General features: G+C 29.8%; 1 protein-coding gene across 2 annotated transcripts in view; it reads left to right on the forward strand.

The window, feature by feature from the left end:
* The window catches only part of LOC145247369 (serine/threonine-protein kinase 40-like), a 65,850-nt gene that overhangs the window by 38,775 nt on the left and 4,808 nt on the right, over positions 1–22,267 (forward strand). For both annotated transcript variants that reach the window (XM_080109048.1, XM_080109049.1), the window contains exons 7-8: positions 11,123–11,267; positions 16,551–16,670. In XM_080109048.1, the coding sequence (XP_079965174.1) occupies positions 11,123–11,267; positions 16,551–16,670 (265 nt within the window). The remainder of the gene's footprint in view (positions 1–11,122; positions 11,268–16,550; positions 16,671–22,267) is intronic.

Here is a 22,267-nt window from a genome sequence, read left to right on the forward strand (position 1 = left end):
ACAAACCCCAAACAAGTGTGGAACATAAGGAAAATCTTTGGCAAAAACTTACCCTCTCCTTTAAATCATCTCCTACAAAACAACATTAAAATAACAGAGACAAAAAAATATAGCAAATCTTCTCACCAAAACTTTTCAAAACAATTTCTTCCAAAAGACAAAACAAGATACAGAAAAAAAGATAAACAAATTAAATTTCAACTTAAACAAAAAAGAATACAACTATCCTTTTTCTAAAAATAAACTCCTAAAAGCCACAATACAGCTATCGGTGTGAATCAGATACATTATGAGTTTCTGAAACCACTTCCTCCCAAATCAATAACACATCTTTTAAACACACTCAACAAAATATAATTCAAGGGAAAACTACCCAATAGCTGGAAACATGCTATCGTGATCCCAATCCCTAAGCCAGTTCAGATCCACAAAATTTCAGACCAATTGCATTGACAAGTTGCAAAACATATGAAAGAATAAATGACTCAATTGCCAACATACAAAGTGGTTTTAGAAACAAAAGAGGAACAATGGATAACATAATCTATGGAAACCTTTATCAAAAAAGCTTTCATTAACAAAGAACATGTAATAGCTGTCTTTTTTTTATTTAGAAAAGTCTTACGCTACAACATGGCGATAGGGTATAAGACCCAGACAAGCTTAGAATCAAGGGCAGACTACCCATCCTGATAAGAGTTTCTATCTGATAGAAGTTTTAAAGTAAGAATTAGACACAAAAACACAGGAAGAATGACTCCCACAAGGATGCATTTTATCAGTTATGCTCTTCAATATAAAAATCAATAATATTGTAAATTGTCTAAACAATGAGACAAATGGCTCCTTATATGTGGATGACCTTGTAATCTGCCATTGATCAAAAAATATTCATACTTCAGAATGCCAACTACAGATGTGCATAAACAAACTAACACAATGGACCACAGAAAATGGCTTTAAATTTTCAACAACCAAAACTAAATGTGTCCATTTCTGTACTCATAGGAAAATGCACAATGACCCTAAAAGGAACAAAAATTGAAATAGTTGATCAACATAAATTTCTGGGACTTATTTTTGATAAAAATACTTTCCTTCATCCGTCACTTAAAATATTTAAAACAAAAATGTTTTAAAACTCTACAACTATTAAGCGTTATAGTAAAAATTGAATGCGGATCAGACTGATCATCACTCCTAAAATTATATAGAACCTGCTAACAGCCAAACTAGACTATGGAAGCTTTATATATAGTTTAACCAGAAAAATTTATCTTAAAACTCTGGACCCCATCTATCACACAGGATTAAGACTTGCCTTGGGGTCATTCAAAACCTCCCTGATAGAAAGTTTATATCCTGAAGCCTATGATCCCCTATTAAAATTAAGACATGAAAAACCAGGCTTAAAATATTATCTAAAACTCAAATCAACCCCAAAACTTCTGCCTATCAATGCACTTTCAATCCCAACTACACACATCTATTAAAAAAAATGCAATTAAACCCTTTGGTCTTTACATGGAAGAAACTATAAAACCACTTATAGACAACTCAATAGATCACACCAGCATCCACGAGAAAAATTTTGCAGAACTCCCACCTGCTAGACCTGACAATATATACTAAATTCAATACTCACCCCTCTGACTATAGACAAAAACTAAACAACATTCTGAATTCTTACCCAAATTGAATACATATTTACACGGATGGTTCCAAAGATCAAAATAAAGTGGGATGTGCCGCTATTTCAGAAAACACTATTCAGCAAAAAAGATTAGCAAATAATTCCTCAATCTATAGTGCAAAAATTACAGCCATAAACTTGGTTCTAGATATTATCATCAATCAAAACTCCAAGAAATGCATAATATTAGTAGACCCTATCAGTACTAGAATTATTAAAAAATCAAAAATTAAACAATCACGTACTAATCAAATTCTTACAAAGGATCCATTCTATCATACAACACAAAACTTCTGTTGGATTCCTAGTCATTATTGTTTCCATGGGAATGAAAAAGCTGACATTTGAGCCAAAAATTCTTTAAAACTCCAAATAAGCATCATAAAGGTCCGATATATGAACTACAAAACTTTCAATAAACAATTTTATTATAAAGAAATGGCAAGAAAACTGGAACAATTGCCAAAACAACAAACTCTTCCAAATCATGCCTAGACTTAAAAACTACTGGATTCCAGAAAATCACATAAAGATGAAGTAGTCTTATCACGTATCCGGATAGGACACACATGCATAACTCACTCTTTCATACTAAAAAGTGAAGACCCCCTCACCACCATGTATACCATGTCACGAACCTTATACAGTAAACCATTTTTTACTTAACTGCTATGACCTCACCCAAATCCATCAACACTACTACAAGGCCACAAGAACTCTTCGAAAAAGAAAACCCTAAAACCATTCTTAATTTCCTAAAAAGAGCAAATCTTTACCATAAAATATAAATACCATCAAATAACAAACTTTACCAAAACATTACTTGAATATATTCAGCAAAAATCAACTCCAAAAGCATATAAAAATTAAAATTTTATATACAGCACTAGCATGGGTGCCCAGTGTTGCCCGGGTGTTAGGAGGTGTATGCTGAGCAAAAAAAAAAAAAAAGGTAAATTTTTTTAACTATGACCCTTTAACATTTATTGTTTTGGGCTCAAATCAAGTTATTAAGTTAGATTCATGTCCAAGAAACTTATACCTAAAATTTCAAGTGTTTAGACCCAAAATTGTCGGAGTTTGGTAGAGTTCTCAAAGGTCAAATCGTTGAACTTTAACCCCTTACCAGCCAAATTTTTGGCCAAAAACCGATCACATAGATTTTCCCAAATCTCAGTACCCTGTATATCAAAATTTGAGTCTGTAGACTTAAAATTGACAGTTATTGTGTAGGGAAATGTACACACACAGACGTTCACTTTTATAGATATATAGATTAAATGACCCAAAGTAGGCCAATATGCTGATTAAACAAAAAGACAAACTTTATGGCATATTTTTTCATTCTCAAAATACACATCCCATAGTCACGAAGAACAAATGTATGAAAATATTATAAAGTGAATTCTGTATCCAGCTTTATATGTTTTCTAATACGGTTAAAAATTATGTAAAAAATGCACCAATTGAGGTTGGCAATTTAAGCCAGTCATATATTGCACACTAATGAAAGGTGCTGCTTAACATCGAATATAACTTATTACTTAAATGCTTACAGATCTAAAGTGCACTCACAAACAATATTGTAGAATGATGAACGACTGCTCCGTACTACCCATAGGTAATTCAATATCGTAGAATGATGAATGACTGCTCCGTACTACCCATAGGTAATTCAGCCTTTCTTTATTGTCTACCATATGTCCTTAACTTAATCATTGACCTAAGTGCTAAATCCGAACTTATCTACTGTCCCCGAATGAAGTTTATCTAAAAGACGAAGAATTCATTTCCACCCTGACATTTCATTTTCTGAAACAACCTATGTGTTGTTGGAATAAAACTATCAATATTAGAAGTGCATCAGGCAATTCTTAGAAAGTCAATAAAGTGATCCATACGGAAATATATTGAAATATAAGTATGGTATCTTGTCAAACATTTTATACCAAAATTCATCTTTTGAATCTCGATTTCAAGAACCAGTAATGTAACCCCATTTCCTTTGTGCTCAAGTTTCAATCCCAAGTTTAGAGGATAGATATTCCTCCATGATTCAAGAAACATCATTTACATCTAAAAGAATGTGAATAAAACTAAAAGTTTAAATTAAATGTATTGTCTTTCATTTCTCTTGACAGATCAGTTTTAACATTAATCGATTCTCATACCAATGATTTGACTTAACATGGAGCGAGATTGGTTTGCTTATTCTTTGCCTTACAAGTAAATTTTCTGTAGTAAAATTGCAATTTTCAGTTAAAAACCCAACACCAACTTTGAATGAGGGTTTCAAATGAAAATATTGTCTTTCTGCTACCTACAGAACCCTTTTTGCCTGAACAGGAAATAAAATTTTTTCCTACTTTTTGTGATTAATTTGTTAATGACCTTGTTTGAAATATCTATCAGATCTTCATGCACAAAAATTGTAAAATCAAATGTAGAAAAATTTTTAGTTGCAATTGTTTTGTCTGTTCAACTTCTCAAGAGCCGGTTGAGTGTTGTCTAGAATCTGAAATTTGAGTACAATATAATAATCAATAGAGAATTTGCTTTGTAATAAAGAAAATCGAGTAAAACATTTGTGATTGTGTTAAAAAAACAAGAAAAGCAGATTAAATGCTTTTAGATACTACATGTAGCAATGGAACAATTTACCTGCAGGTGATTTGTGCATATTTTTTTTTTTTATACATGATAGGAAATTTTCGTTTGTATGGAAGTTTTTCAGTCATTTCAAAATTTGTTTTGAAGATGTTTTCCAGGCCTTCACTAAAAATTTGATACATTATCAAATTGTTTCTTGTATGTTTTTACTGATTTACATCATCTAACAATAATTTTTGACATATGATTTGTATCTAAATGTGAAATTGTTTGAAGCTTTATTTATCAAAGTTATCACAAACTTTCAATTCCTCCAGACTACTTGGGACATTTTCTTAACAATTGGTGTATAATGTTTTTCTCTTATAAAAATAAGACCAGAGATCTTAGTAAGAACTAGCATGGGTACCCAGCATTGCCTGGATTGACATGAAGTTCTGTTTAAAACACACCTGTATACTAATCAATTTCATCATGGGCAATGTGGATACTCCCACAACAAAAATAAAAGAACGGATGAAAACATGTAAATGTAATCGCCCAAAAAAAGAAGTATGTGATACCCTCTCCACCAGATATTTCGGCAGAAGGGCTACAAAGAGAAGAAACTATTCTCCAGATATTGAGCACTGGAAAGACCCCCCCCCCCAAAAAAAAAGATAATTAAAAATAAATCATTATACAACTTTTGTTTCAATAAAAATAGCAGTGAATGCCTGTGCGATCGCAAAAAAAAAAGAAAAAAAAGTCTACCAAAAATTAATTCAAAAACAATTAAATGACATTTTCGTTATTTTATATTTCTATTGTAAATCCCCACCCCCCACCCCACCCAAAAAAAATTGAATTTGCCATATTTTGGGGTTCGTTCTGTTTATAAAATTGTTAGGTGAAAGTACAGAATGGTTTCATAAAAATGAATTAAATTTATCGTTATTTTATGTTTCAAATGTAATTCCCCCCCCCAAAAAAAAAAAATTTTGTATTTGTCATGTTTTGTCCCCCCCCCCCCCTCTCGATTGCCAAACTTGAAAAAATGCTAGAGCTGACATGTCTGGTTGAACTTTTGTGGCCAAAAAGTGGGTGCTGATTTTACGTTAAATTTGTATAGAAAAGTTATTCTCCATGCTAAAATATTAATTTTTATTTTTTCAAAATTTATTCTTTCACATTTTTTATATATGAAGACTGCTTAAACTTATTCGGCCACAAAAAAACAGGTCTTTTTTTTCTAGCGGTTAAACGACGCTGGGTCACGTCGTAAAAATTGACCATTTTTAATTTAAGATATTAAATAAATTATAAAGAAAATCTGTTTCGCAGGCAATTAAACACACTTGCTATGGTATAATTATTATAATAAATCCTGGGCAACACCGATTAAATTTTATGAACAAAAAACAAAAGGAGCAGGGGATGATTGATTTTGTTCACATGTCTCTGACTAACTCTGCTCTCGTGAGGATGCAAGTAAATGAGGACACTAGTTTTAATTATTTTTCTCTAACAAATAAAAAAGATTACTTAAAAATTAAGAATAAGCGGAAAAAAATTTCCTCCGAAATAAAAATAATAATTCAGCTTAGAATAATATTTCGAAATGAAAACAAATCTATTACCGAAAATATTTAATAACGTGCTCCATTTAAAACAATTTTTCAATTAAACTATCACAATTATTTCCCCTTTTGGTTTTCTGGTTTTTGGTTTGAAAATAAAACGGTTTCAGATAAAATAAGTTAAATCAAATATAACTTGAAATTTAAATAAACTAAATAATTAAAAAAATTTTGATTAGTACAGTTGAAACAAAGCTATTATGTTGAATAAGTAATGTCATCGAGCTAATTATTTAAATAGATTTAATTTAATGTGATATGCTAATGACCGTAACTCAATAATGTAAATGTGGTTTGAAGAATGCTATATATTGAAATTACGTATACAATATAATGTCTCTGTTGACAGAAGTATCCTATCATGGGCATTAATATTTCTTGACTAGGAGAGGTGTACACACATATGGCATTTATATTTCTTTGGTCATTGGGAGTTGTACACGCAAACACACACACACAAACTCTCTGCTGCTTGCCTGTTTCCCACCTGACTACAACTTGGATGTCTTCAAGTCCAACATAAACAAGCTCCTGACAAACCGCCCCCTTAAGTAAGACACTCTATCAAATCTCCAATACTAATGATTACTACAATACTATCTCATTGATTACTGTACACGTAATAACCCTTATCCCTGAGTGGTTGCCGGTTCTTGATAAGTGGTGACCCCCCCCCATGTAAAAAAAAAAAAAAAAAAAAAAAGATTAAACATCAAGTTTTTTAGCTGAAGATTTTAAAATATTAGAATGCAAAAAATTATTTTTCATGAACATTTGTCAATGAAAAAGCTGTATTTTAAATCTGTGCTTTGTTTACAGTCAATCAAAACAATAGCATGGCAATGATTCCGAGCATTGTATGCAATTGTTTCGATGCAACATCAATATGTGAGATGGATTCAATAGTTCATCACTGTAGAGTCAAATTGGCGGTCAATTGAGTGGCCAACAGCAGGTGAAAACTATCCAAAGCAGCATTTGTTGTTGATATATTTTGGATTGACAATCTATTTTGTTTATCGATTACTTTAAGAAAGAATCATCAATAGCGAATATTATATATCATTGTTGGTCCATTTGAAGAAAGAAATTATCAAAAAAATGGTCACAAATGAAGAAGAAATATGTGCTCTTTCATTAAAACCATGCACTCTATCAAAAGTTGATCACAGCGATGACAAAACTGCATGAATTTCACTTCAAATTGCTTCCACACTTTATTTTTCAGATCTAGTCTACCGCAACTGCTGATTATTTGCAGACTTTAAAAGAATGCTCCAAAGAAGCCATATTGGAAACTGGGGTGTATTTTGAGGCCAAAGATAAAAGCTTCTCCAGTAAGGCATTGAATTATTAGACAAGTTTTGCAATCAGTGTATCACCCCAGAAAGAGACTATATTAATGATTAAAGTCCAAATTTGTCCTAAAAGTTCTTTTATTGGTTAAGCTTAAGACTTATTGAGCAATGTGTTTGATATAGTTAAAAAAAAAAAAAATTTAAACCAAAGGTACTTGTACAGTTTAATGAAGACAATAAACAATGAAAATATTAAAAAAAAGGTTGTACGTATCTGTTATGGAATGAAGTCCCCCTCCCCATCCGCTTTTCTTTTATATTGTAAGTTTCTTAAAATGTGACTAGTTAAAGTTCAGAATAAAATCACGCTTTTCTTTTAACGGTTAATTTAAAAAAAAAAATCTTCTGAACGCTATTAAAAGTTAAATTCTTTACTAGTTTGCATTTTGGAGACGGAAGTGTTTTTGAGATAAGTGATTTCAATACTAATTCGCACTTTTTATTTTTAGATTCAAATATTAATAACTACATTTTATTTCAGTATTTAATTTATGTATTTCTGTTGTATTAAATGCTAGCTTTTTTTCTCGTCCATAAATGTTTATCTACCGAGTTGATCTTAAATATTGTATAATCAATCCATTATATTATCCTTTTTAGTCCCCCACCCCTAATCCTGAACAGAAGCGTGTGCTCCATCCGAACTATTATCAATGGACCTGAGGTAATCTCGTCAGCATCAGACAAAGCCAAACTCTTTGTCAAGAACTTTGCAGCTAATTCTACCCTTTGCGACCAAGGCCGCCAACCCCCAATATTTCCTCCTGTATCAGAAAACACGCTATGTGATATACGTATATCTGTACGTGATGTAGCCAAGCTAACCAAAAACCTTGATTCTAGTAAAGCAACTGGCCCTGACGGCTTCAATTATAGTACTCAAAAAACTTCAACCTGAACTAGCGCCCATACTTACAAAACTGTTTAAACGTTATCTTAAGGAGAATAGTTTCCCATCTCCCTGGAAAATTTCATCACTATGCCCTGTATTTAAGAATTCAGGTGATCGCTCATCCCCCTCTCAGTACAGGCCAATAAGTCTCCTGTGCGTCATGAGTAAGTTGCTAGAATCTGTGTTGAATACAGAAGTAATCAACCATCTCAACAAAAATAACCTTCTTAGTGACACTCAATATGGTTTCCGTTCTGCTAGATCTACAGCAGATGTGCTTACAGTTATATCGCATAGGATTAGCAAATCTCTCGACGGTGGCAATCTTTCTAGGGCAATTGCTCTTGACATATCTAAAGCCTTTGATAGGGTATGGCATAAAGGTTTACTTCATAAGATCGCTAGCTATGGTATAGCTGGAAAAGTCTTCTCAATTATTAAATCATTTCTTTCTGATAGATTCATAAGAGTAGTAGTTGAGGGGCAAAAATCAGAAGCTCACAGTATTAATGCCGGTGTCCCTCAGGGGTCCATCCTGGGCCCAACTCTTTTCCTGATCTACATTAATGATCTTCCAAATCACATCCTTACATCATTTGTAGACATTTATGCTGACGACACGACCATTTATGGTAGCACATCTAAGACAGTAAACGACCAAGTTCTCTCCAATTCTCTCTCCTCTGATCTTGAGCACGTAGTACAATGGGGAAAGGAGTGGCTGGTTACTTTTAATGCATCTAAAACCAAGCTTCTCTCTTTACATCATCAACATTCTAATCCACATCTGGCATCAATTGAAATGAATGGCTCTCGTCTTCAGGAGGCCTCAAGTTTTGACAAGCTTCTGGGCTTGACCATTACTCCTGATCTTAAATGGAACACGTACATCAAATCTGTTGCCAAGGCCGCTGGAAAAATGGTGGGATCTTTCTATCGATCCGGTAAATATCTCACTGCTGATTCTATTCTCTATCTATATAAGAGCCAGGTACGTCCAAGGATGGAATACTGTTGCCACATCTGGGCAGGAGCTGCTAGAAAGGACTTGTCCTGCTTTGATAGAGTTCAAAATAGACTTCGTAGCCTCGTAGGAGATGTCCTTTTCTCCTCCTTGCAACCTCTATCTCACAGAAGAGATGTTGCGAGTTTGTCTCTGATGTATCGTTATTTTCATGGAAAGTGTTCGACTGAGCTTCAATCTGTGGTTCTCCCTCGCCAAACTTTCACAAGAAACACTCGTCTAGCTGTAAACACTATCAATAATTCCCCCCACTCTTTATCTGTGCCTAAACCTAAACGTAGATTCCATGAACAAAGCTTCTTTCTTAGAACTGCACGCCTGTGGAATTGTCTTCCGTTTTCCTGCTTTCCGGCTGACTACAATATGGTTGTGTTCAAGTCTAACGTAAATAAGTTCTTGATGAGCCGTTCCATATAAGTTATCAAATTTACCAAATTTTCATTACTAATGATTACTATATTATCCAATTTCTACTGTACACTCTTTAACCCTTATCCTTGAGTGGCCTCTTGGCGTTGATAATGTGGTAATGCCTATGTAAAAAAAAAAAAAAAAGTCCCCCCCCTGCCTCCCAAAAAAATTAACTTAATTTCATCAAGTAGTTTTTTTTTTTTTTTTTTTATAACGAAAAAACAATTCATGATACCAAGTAAAAGGTTTGACTTTTAAGAAGAAAAGCTAGTATTAAAGATGGGGAGGGAGTGTCGGCGCTTTAATCTGTGTTAAAAAAAATTCAAAGATGGCTCCGTTCAACATGAAAAAGTGTTTTTCCGGTGTAAAAAAAAAAACAAAAAAAAACTACTCGATCAAATTAAGTGAAATTTTTTTCCAAAGATCTTCAGTCCAAAACGGATACGTACAATATAACCTTTTTTTGGTATTTTCATTTTTTACTGTCATGATTAAACTGTACAAGTACCAAACCAAATTTCAAAAAGCCAATTTGTTTCTAAGTTTGATTCAACTTCAGTATTTAGCAAGAAATCACAAACGTGTCATTTGTTTTTCTTTTTGAGTTTAGAATCAAAATTGCTTCTCATGGAAAAAAGTAAAAACAGATAAAACCAGTAAAAGACACAAACACTGAACAAAGATTAATTGTCACATCAGCATTTCAAAGAAAATTTTAAAAATTATTTCAAAGTTCATTAATTATTTCTGGGAGCCAAGTAGATATGTTCATTGTGGCCAAAAGTCTGTTCAAGGGAAATAATTCTAATCTATCAATTAATTTGCAATTAAGCGGAAGTAAAATTGAACTTACCTTAATTTGTAATAGATTAGCAATCTACTATAAAATCTTATAAAAATTCCTTTTAAAGCTGAGTTTTTATTCTTATAGAATAAATATTAGAAAATTGTCTTTAGTCACAATTCTTCAATATTTCAAACAATTTACATTTTAATAAATTATTCTATTATTCAAGTCTTAAACATTTTACCTATAGATGAAGGAAAAGAATGACATATTAGAAATTAAGATTATTGCATTCTTAATTTTTAGTTATATATTATACTTTTTCAAGCATACATATAAAATTTCTATTAAAGTTCTATTATTAGTAGTATGGTTTTCATACTGTTATTTTAATATGAAGTTTCAAATTAAGTTACATTTTCTTTAAACTGTTCTGAATTAGTAAACTTTTGTGCAAGCAAAAAGAGATAATTTCAGATTTGTTTATTTGGAAGATGAAAATTTATTTTCATTATAGTTAAAAGAAAATGAAAAAATTACAATATTTACAGCATGGTTGAGCCTTTTTATGGATTGATTATTCTCTATAAGATTTTTTATGGATTGATTATTCTCTATAAGATTTTTTATGGATTGCTTATTCTCTATAAGATTTCATTATTTGAAATGAGATTAATTAAAAATGTCGAAAGCCATAATAAATGAATTTTGCATTTTTGCTCTTTCAGGAAAACCCTACCTTGGAAAACCGAGTGACATGTGGGCTCTTGGTGTGGTTTTGTTTACAATGATTTATGGGCAATTCCCATTCTATGATAGCGCACCACAAGAATTATTTAGAAAAATTAAAGTGGCTGAGTACAGCATTCCACCGTGAGTATTGGTTTAAAAAAAGTTAGCATTTAAAACATTGGTTTTCGTTTGAGTACCAAAGTTAAGCCATATTGAGTTTCAGAAGTTTTTTAGAGGAGTTGAGATGACTTGAGGCTACAAAGTGTCATAAGCCGCACCATTCATTACTAATAGTTTGGTTGAAGAAATGAGTTGAAACCTTATTGCTAAAAGGTACTTTACTCTATCTGGCGCTTTCCAACACTACAATCACTGATCACGTTGTTCTTGGTAACGTTCACTTTTATACCTTTAAAAAAAAGAGAATTCATCCATGTCTTTAATTTTATAAGTGAACGTTTCCATTATTTCACAAACAAGTACTGAATCATGCAGCATGTAACTTGACTGACAATCCATATGAAACTCTTTGGACAATACTTGTAAGACACAAATGAAAAGCTACTGATTCACTACAGAACCCAGATGTAATCCCACTTTAACATTTAATATCTTTAAATGTTTTGTCGATCTTAACATGATTTTAAGCATTTCTGTACATTGCTTGAACAACCTTCAATCACTCATTTGCCCCTAATCTGTGCAAATAATCTCTTTTTAAATACTGTAGAAAATAATGATGTAAAAATGAATGTTATGATGACCAAAATGATGATCAGTTGTTCTAGTGTTGAAAAGTTTATAAAAAAAAGTTTCCTTGCTCAGTTTTTAGAAAGGAAGTTGAGTGCAATTTTTTTTTTATGAAAGCATTAGTAAGTACACAAGAATTGCAGCAGAGTTATTAGTAGGTTGAGAGATGACCAGTTTGTTTTCAAGACGTGGAAGAAAATGGAGATGGATGAGAACTCAGATGTGGAGAAAATATATTTGGATGGCAAAGCTGTTGAAGTTATGAGTAAGTTTTGTTACCTTTGGAGCAAGTACAAGTGTGATTACAAGAATTTTGAATATGTTTAAAGAATTCTGCCATTACTAACTTGCAGAGTGTTACCACTATCAACCAATGGAAGAGTGATGATCAGGCATGTTTATACGCAGTGTGATGACATATGGAATTGAAACGTGGTAAGTGAGTGTTGCATGGAAAGAAGTATGAAAATGATGCGATAAGTATGAAAATGATGCGATAAGTGTGAGAACGATGCGACAAGTGTGAGAACGATGCGACAAGTGTGAGAACGATGCGACAAGTGTGAGAACGATGCGACAAGTGTGAGAACGATGCGACAAGTGTGAGAACGATGCGACAAGTGTGAGAACGATGCGACAAGTGTGAGAACGATGCGACAAGTGTGAGAATGATGCGATAAGGCTGAAAATGATGCGATAAGTGTGTAATGAGAATCTTTACAGACTTAGTTCCGATGATTTCTGAGGAAGATTAAATCTAAAATTTATAGCTAGATGTGTGCAGAACAGGAAACTTTGATGGTATGACTGTGTCAAAAGAATGGATGAGAGTTTGGGGAGACAGTTGAGGTAGCAGGGTCATTTGGCAACGAACACATGAGAAGAAATAATGAAAATGCACATGAAGAATAAAGACCTGGCCAGATATAGGTTACTGAAAATATGGAATATGCAAAACAAAAATATAATCTAAGACGATCTCTTAACAATAAACCGTCATTATTGCTATTTGTACAATTATTGCTATTTGTACAATTATTGCTATTTGTACAATTATTGCTGTTTGTACAATTATTACTGTTTGTACAATTATTACTGTTTGTACAATTATTGCTATTTGTACAATTATTGCTATTTGTACAATTATTACTGTTTGTACAATTATTACTGTTTGTACAATTATTGCTATTTGTACAATTATTACTGTTTGTACAATTATTGCTATTTGTACAATTATTACTGTTTGTACAATTATTGCTATTTGTACAATTATTGCTGTTTGTACAATTATTGCTATTTGTACAATTATTGCTGTTTGTACAATTATTGCTGTTTGTACAATTATTGCTATTTGTACAATTATTACTGTTTGTACAATTATTGCTATTTGTACAATTATTGCTGTTTGTACAATTATTACTGTTTGTACAATTATTACTGTTTGTACAATTATTGCTATTTGTACAATTATTGCTGTTTGTACAATTATTGCTGTTTGTACAATTATTGCTATTTGTACAATTATTACTGTTTGTACAATTATTGCTATTTGTACAATTATTGCTATTTGTACAATTATTGCTGTTTGTACAATTATTGCTATTTGTACAATTATTGCTGTTTGTACAATTATTACTGTTTGTACAATTATTACTGTTTGTACAATTATTGCTATTTGTACAATTATTACTGTTTGTACAATTATTGCTATTTGTACAATTATTGCTATTTGTACAATTATTGCTGTTTGTACAATTATTACTGTTTGTACAATTATTGCTATTTGTACAATTATTACTGTTTGTACAATTATTGCTATTTGTACAATTATTACTGTTTGTACAATTATTGCTATTTGTACAATTATTGCTATTTGTACAATTATTACTGTTTGTACAATTATTACTGTTTGTACAATTATTGCTATTTGTACAATTATTGCTGTTTGTACACTTATTGCTGTTTGTACAATTATTGCTGTTTGTACAATTATTGCTGTTTGTACAATTATTGCTATTTGTACAATTATTGCTATTTGTACACTTATTGCTATTTGTACACTTATTGCTATTTGTACAATTATTGCTGTTTGTACAATTATTGCTATTTGTACAATTATTGCTGTTTGTACAATTATTGCTGTTTGTACAATTATTGCTGTTTGTACAATTATTGCTATTTGTACAATTATTGCTGTTTGTACAATTATTGCTATTTGTACAATTATTGCTATTTGTACAATTATTGCTGTTTGTACACTTATTGCTATTTGTACATTCTGATTCCTCTGTCCCATGTGTCTCTCCACTTTTATCACCCAACCATTATGCAAATTTCTAAATTTTTATGCACAATCTATTGTTGTCACATTGGAGTGATTGACTATTTCTTATTAAAATTTTTTAAAGCTGTGCAACATATGATAGCATGTAAAATGGAAGTTAAACCAAATCTGATGATTTTTTTCTTTTTTTTACATATATACTCTCAAAATTATAAGGGATATTTGTGTGAATATTTAAATCTCCTGCCAGCATATACTTTCTTCTCCTCAACCTTACTAGTTATTTAAATAAGCCTATCATAAAACTCATTTTCACTCGGATGACATTGTGGCAAATAAACAGATATTGCTATGGACATTTCCTCACCAATCATCAACTTCATCAATATGATTTGATCACTTACATGTTTGACTTTCATTTTTTTTACCATTTCTTTGCAATAAAGATACCAACATTATCTGTTCTCTTTTCATTTCCAATCCATTCAAAATTATATATTGCATTCTTTCCCACAAGCATTCAGATTCGTCCCTCTATGAAATGAGCAATATTCAAATGAGAGTAAAAAGATGATTATCCATTTCAAATTCCACTTTGCATTTTAGAAAAGACTAGCAGTTCAGCCTGGCTTTGCTCGGGCCCTATGTACTGTTCATAACTTGCCCTACGTGTGAATACTTTATGTAAGATTTCAAGTGTTTAGACCAAAATTTGTAATGTAATTTCGTAGACACCGCAGAGGTCATTTTTTAAAAACTTTGACCCAAAGTTTGATTCCTTTACATTTATTATTTTGGTCTCAAATCAAAATACAAAGTTTTATCCATGTCCAAGTTACCTACATTTAAAATTTCAAGTCTTTAGACCCAAAATTGGTAAAGGAATTTGGTAGAATCTGCGAAGGCCAACTCTTTCAACTTTGAACTTTTGGCAGCCAAATGTTCACCCATAAACTGATTAAAATGCTTGCCGTATGTTTGAATACTTGTTATGTATTAATTTCAAATGTTTAGATCCAAAATTGGCTGAGTAGTTTACTAGACACCACAAAGGTCAAATCTTTTGAACTGTTACCCCTTGCCAGCTCAAATTTTTTACCTAAACTGATTAAAAAGCTTGCCCTATCTCTGTGTTATATTGTGGAATGCGTTAGATCAATATAACATAAAATATCTTGCCGCAAGGAGTCCAACCTTCATGTTCGGTGTGTAGCAGCTCATGAGGAAAGAACGTGACACTTACGAACAAATAAGGAAACATTTCACTGTTACATAACGATATACGTTTATTAAGAGACACGCACACACACGTACCTACAATTCAAAACCTGATAGATGAAAGAAGTCCAAATATGATAAATGGATGAACGGGAAATGATGTTCATCTCGCCATTTTCAAAATCAGTCTTTTCCCTCCACTTCCGGCTGTTGAAATCGCGAGCAATTAAAGTTTAGGACTACTGGACAAAAGGAGGCGACTTTGCCCAAAGAAGCAAAGAGTTACTCCCCTTTGCATTATAAATTTGTCTGATCCCAATACTCTGAATACCCTTTTTGTAAAATTTTAAATGTTTGGACCAGAAAATGGCTGAGTAATTTGGTAGAGACTGCAGAGGTCAACTTTTTTTTAACTTTGACCCCAATTTTGACCCCTTAACATTTATTTTTTGGGCTCTAATCAAATTAAAAATTTGGTCCGTATCCAAGTAACCTACATTTAAAATTTCAATTGTTTAGACCCAAAATTGACGAAGGAGTTTGGTAGAGTTGTCAAAGGTCAAATCGTTGAACTTTGACCCCTTGACAGCCAAATATCTGGCCAAAAACTGATTAAAAAGATTTTCCCAAATCTCAATATTCCTGTCAAATGTCGAGTCTCTAGACCGAAAATTGAGTTATTTGATAGGGAAATGTACACACACACGCACACATTTTCACTTGTATAGATATATAGATATCCATTAATAAAACACACTGAAGAAACAATGATGCAAAAGATTGTATAAAAATATGCAATTTATAATTTATAAAACCGGCAAAGAATAGAGGAACATAAACAATGCCAAGAGAAAAAGGTACATTTTTTGTGAACAGCGTAAATTTAAAATGTTAAAACTTTAGCATGTAAAGGAACACTTTCAACATGGTTCTTGGAAGCAAAACAAGTTTAAAATATTGTAATGTTGGTATTTAAAGTGATATGGTTTTCGTGTGCAATGAACAAAATCTCTGGTGGACAAGATGAGAATCTTGTACTGAATATAGTTAGATTACAGAAAGGATTAACAATTTCATGACTGACATTGAGGGTGGCGGTGTGGGGGGGGGTAATCTGTACTTCTTTGTCCTGCAATCCCAGTTTGATTTGGAAAAGTATTTTTCTGTTTTAGTGATACACAAGTGTGTGAAAATACAATTCGAGTTATAAGAGAATTGCTTATTCTTGATCCAAAAACTAGACTGACTGCGTCGCAAGTACTTGCTTCATTAGCCACGATCATCGGACAATGGTAAGTTAATTTTGTCTATTCTACCGAATTTCATTACATTTAATAAAGTTGTTCTGACTTCTCTGATGAAAAAAATAATTTCTGATTATTTTTTGCTGCTTCAGCAAGATGTTGCTCAGCCTTTTTTGATTAGCTCTGTTGCATATTCAAACTAAAATTTTTAAAATATAATCATTTTACAAATTAACATTTTACTTGCTAATTGGAATACATCATTTATACAAATTAATAAGTTAATGATAATGTTCCCAAGTTTCATCAGTATTTTTAGGAGTAATCTATCAAAAATATTAATCAATAAAAAAATCACAAAATAATCCATTTAGAAGTAAATGTATGCGCAAAACAATTGTGTAACATATCGAGTAGGTGTATACACTTAACATTTACAGAAAAAAAATCTAATAGTTTAATCTCTATAAAGTTAGGTATGTGTATATGTTTATATTTCTATGTATAAAATTCAATTAACTAATTACCGATAATTATGAATTTTAGCACACAGCTGTTAAGCATAAGGAATTGTAATTTGGTTTATATTTAGTTTTATGCAAGATGAGAACAGTGGAGGTGGAAGCCTTTTGTGAAAATTTAAATAACTTTAATTTTTGTGAAATTCTATAAATAAATATGCCCAAAATTTCAATTTGAAACCTTTTGCAGACATAAGGGCACTTCAAATAGTTCAGATTTACATTAAATTTGATCCATAGTCATTTGGCACCATTTAAAATTTCCTGAATTTTAATTTAAGATCCATTAAGTTTAAATTTTAGACATTTTCTAGAATATTTTAATCATGTAATAGATTTTGATTAAAATTGAATTAAGAATTATAGACATAAGGTTTTTATATCCTGATTTTTAACTTTCATAAAAAGACAAAATTGGTGCAAAACTTATATTTGAAAAATTGTAATTTATCTTAAGTCCCACATTATGCTGCTTTTTGGTTCCTAAACTAAAGCAAAACAGTATTTCTTAAAGTCTAGAAAATAACATAATTTCCTTAATATTTTTGTTTCCTAACCATCTGAATGACAAAGCCAAAAAATCTGTTTTTGCTGAAAAAATATTAAATTTAATGGAATCAACAAACTAATTAATTGTGAACATCTAAATGAATGTTGGTCAATAAAGGTATTTTTAGTCTGTTAAATAATTTCAAATTAGAATAATCTTTTCTAAATAAAATATTGATTAAATCCAAAAATTCTTTCATTCATCCATTTTTTTTTTTGTTTTTCGAATTCAATTCTAATTATGTAAACAAACAGATTTTTCAATCATTTATTTTAAGTTTTTTCTAACAATTTTTCCCTTCTAATAAATTCATTATTGTAACAAAATTCAAAAATTGAAAGATTGAATTTCAAGTGAAACCAGTGATATCTACTGAATTGTAATGCTGCAGTAATAAAAAATATCCAAAACTTACTGAAAACAATAAGGTATAAGGTTGACAAGAAGATTCTTGCGATTTTTAACTTTTAAATTCAGATAAACATATCTTGGCTCAAGCAAAAATTTATTGATCACGATAAGCACTATCAGAATCAACACACTTTTGCCAACCAGTAACGTAAAAATCTTGCGTTCTGGTGGCAATGAAGTCTCTGAAGGCGTTTTTGATATCGCTTAGAATTTTTAAGCATTTCTCACATAGAAAGTTATCAAGAAAAAGTAATAGCCGGTAGGTGAGCGGTCTGGAGAGTATGGCAAATGAGGCAGAGTTTCGTAGTCCAATTCGTTGAACTTTTGCAGGGTTGGTTTAGCAACATGCGGTTGGGCATTGTCATGGATGAGAATTGAGCCTTTTCTGTTGACTAAAACTTGACTTGTATAACAAAAACGAGATAATTATTCAGTGGTAGTTACAAATTTTGACCATTTCTGACTCCAGATACAAATACTCTGGGACTGGTGGCTTTTGTTAGTAAAGTCAGGGCGACCAACCGTAAGTCTGACGGGCCTGTCTCTTCACAGTGTGGATTCGGTGGTTTGGAGCAGAGTGAGACCCAAGTGAAATATGTTTTCCCTTAAGGTCTGGGTCTCCCGGCGGTTAGGCAGAGGTGTCCTTGAGACTATTGTTGCTTCTCATTATATTCAGAACCATGTAGGCTTAGTCCCCACCCCAATCAACAGAACTTTATTTCACTATTCACCATAAATCAATCTAAAAAATTATTGTATTTCTCAAGCTTTGAGGGACCTTTTCCTTTTCTTCCTCTTTCTTAGTACATACCTCTCATCATTACTAAAGTGTGAGGGCCCCAGTGCCTTCATCCCCATTGCCGTTAAATCTTTACCCTTTTTTTTTATCACTGGTGGGATAGTTTTTCAAAAGCCATCTGTATGGTAGGATAAGTGAATCGGTCATCATAATTGATCCTCTTTCCAAAAGTGATTTCACAGTCAATCCAATATTTAAAATCCACTCGACAATTTATCTACTTGATTTTCTGATGGTCCCGCAAATAAAACTTAGTCAATCTTCAGTCTGAAAACATTTTATGATTCCAACTTAGATCCTTCAGCTATCCAGCTTGTGTGGCAATAGTCATTTTGATTCTGTTAAAACAGATTTCTTCTTTTCATCATCATCATCATCATCATCATCACTGTTACATTTAACTATGTGAAATCCCCTCGACTTCTGTCAAAAGGACAACCCAGATGCTGACTGCTTCCTAACCTAACAAGCAAGGTCATTCAGCATTGCCCGGTCCACCATCAGATTACACAATGGCAAAGAACCATTAAATGTTTATCTTACTAATGGTACAAATAAATTCATGATAGAATCCAGTTTTATTCGCATCTGAAAGAGTTTTTCAACCTGTTGAAATTTCCTTTGAACTTATCAACCATTTGTAAAAAATGCCAAATCTTTAAAATATCAAATGTTCTTTCATTAAATTGACATAAAGAGAGCAATCAAATATTTCCAAGTGGTTTCAGTATTTTTTTAAGTCTTGACATTAACATGTTTTCCACCTTGATATTTGTTAGTTAGTATTTCAGTAATACCAGCCATATATATCATGAAGTTTCTGTAATATATCTGGACTGTCATCCTGAATTTTATTAAGATTCTATTGTTTTGCTCTTGTTATCATAGTTGTTGTTGCTAAATATAAATCATAAAAATAAATATATAATTATGAGAATGAGAAATTAACTGATATATGTGTATATATATATATATATACTAAAATGAATTTCCTGAACAGAATAGTTTTGTATTACTTTTTATATCCGTTTTGCAAAGATTGAAATCAAGATTTGATGACACTAAACCTTGTGTCTAGAATCCTTATTCTAATTTTGATCAAAATCCATTACATGATTTTCATTCTAGAAAATGTCTAAAAGATAAACATTAAGTTTGAGGACCTTAAGAAATTTAAATTCAAAGAATTTTGTTTCATTCTGTATAATTACTGTGGATCAAATTAAATGGTATATTTTAATTTTTACAAATTGGAAGCTGTGTCCTTATGCCTCCTAAAAAAAACCGTTTAGACTATTCCAAAGACACTGAAGTTTGGAAAATATTTATTAATTAATGACTAATGTTAAAAAAAAAAAAATTATTAATTAATGATTAATGTTAAAAAAAAAATTATTAATTAATGACTAATACCTAATGTTAAAATATTTATTAATTAATGACTAATGTTGAAAAAAAAATATTTATTAATTAATGACTAATGTTAAAAAAAAATATTTATTAATTAATGACTAATGTTAAAAAAAATTATTAATTAATGACTAATACCTAATGTTAAAATATTTATTAATTAATGACTAATGTTGAAAAAAAAATATTTATTAATTAATGACTAATGTTAAAAAAAAATTATTAATTAATGACTAATACCTAATGTTAAAATATTTATTAATTAATGACTAATGTTGAAAAAAAAATATTTATTAATTAATGACTAATGTTAAAAAAAATTATTAATTAATGACTAAAACCTAATGTTAAAATATTTTTATTAATGACTAATGTTGAAAAAAAAATATTTATTAATTAATGACTAATGTTAAAAAAAATTATTAATTAATGACTAATACCTAATGTTAAAATATTTATTAATTAATGACTAATGTTGAAAAAAAAATATTTATTAATTAATGACTAATGTTAAAAAAAAATATTTATTAATTAATGACTAATGTTAAAAAAAATTATTAATTAATGACTAATACCTAATGTTAAAATATTTATTAATTAATGACTAATGTTGAAAAAAAAATATTTATTAATTAATGACTAATGTTAAAAAAAAATTATTAATTAATGACTAATACCTAATGTTAAAATATTTATTAATTAATGACTAATGTTGAAAAAAAAATATTTATTAATTAATGACTAATGTTAAAAAAAAATATTTATTAATTAATGACTAATGTTAAAAAAAATAATTAATTAATGACTAATACCTAATGTTAAAATATTTATTAATTAATGACTAATGTTGAAAAAAAATATTTATTAATTAATGACTAATGTTAAAAAAAAATTATTAATTAATGACTAATACCTAATGTTAAAATATTTATTAATTAATGACTAATGTTGAAAAAAAAATATTTATTAATTAATGACTAATGTTAAAAAAAAATATTTATTAATTAATGACTAATGTTAAAAAAAATTATTAATTAATGACTAATACCTAATGTTAAAATATTTATTAATTAATGACTAATGTTGAAAAAAAAATATTTATTAATTAATGACTAATGTTAAAAAAAAATTATTAATTAATGACTAATACCTAATGTTAAAATATTTATTAATTAATGACTAATGTTGAAAAAAAAATATTTATTAATTAATGACTAATGTTAAAAAAAAATATTTATTAATTAATGACTAATGTTAAAAAAAATAATTAATTAATGACTAATACCTAATGTTAAAATATTTATTAATTAATGACTAATGTTGAAAAAAAAATATTTATTAATTAATGACTAATGTTAAAAAAAATTATTAATTAATGACTAATACCTAATGTTAAAATATTTATTAATTAATGACTAATGTTGAAAAAAAAAATTTATTAATTAATGACTAATGTTAAAAAAAAATATTTATTAATTAATGACTAATGTTAAAAAAAATAATTAATTAATGACTAATACCTAATGTTAAAATATTTATTAATTAATGACTAATGTTGAAAAAAAAATATTTATTAATTAATGACTAATGTTAAAAAAAAATTATTAATTAATGACTAATACCTAATGTTAAAATATTTATTAATTAATGACTAATGTTGAAAAAAAAATATTTATTAATTAATGACTAATGTTAAAAAAAAATATTTATTAATTAATGACTAATGTTAAAAAAAATTATTAATTAATGACTAATACCTAATGTTAAAATATTTATTAATTAATGACTAATGTTGAAAAAAAAATATTTATTAATTAATGACTAATGTTAAAAAAAAATTATTAATTAATGACTAATACCTAATGTTAAAATATTTATTAATTAATGACTAATGTTGAAAAAAAAATATTTATTAATTAATGACTAATGTTAAAAAAAAATATTTATTAATTAA

This window comes from Euprymna scolopes, chromosome 25 (genome assembly GCF_053919585.1).
Source record: "Euprymna scolopes isolate OS-2025 chromosome 25, ASM5391958v1, whole genome shotgun sequence".
Classification (NCBI taxonomy): Eukaryota; Metazoa; Mollusca; class Cephalopoda; order Sepiida; family Sepiolidae; genus Euprymna; species Euprymna scolopes.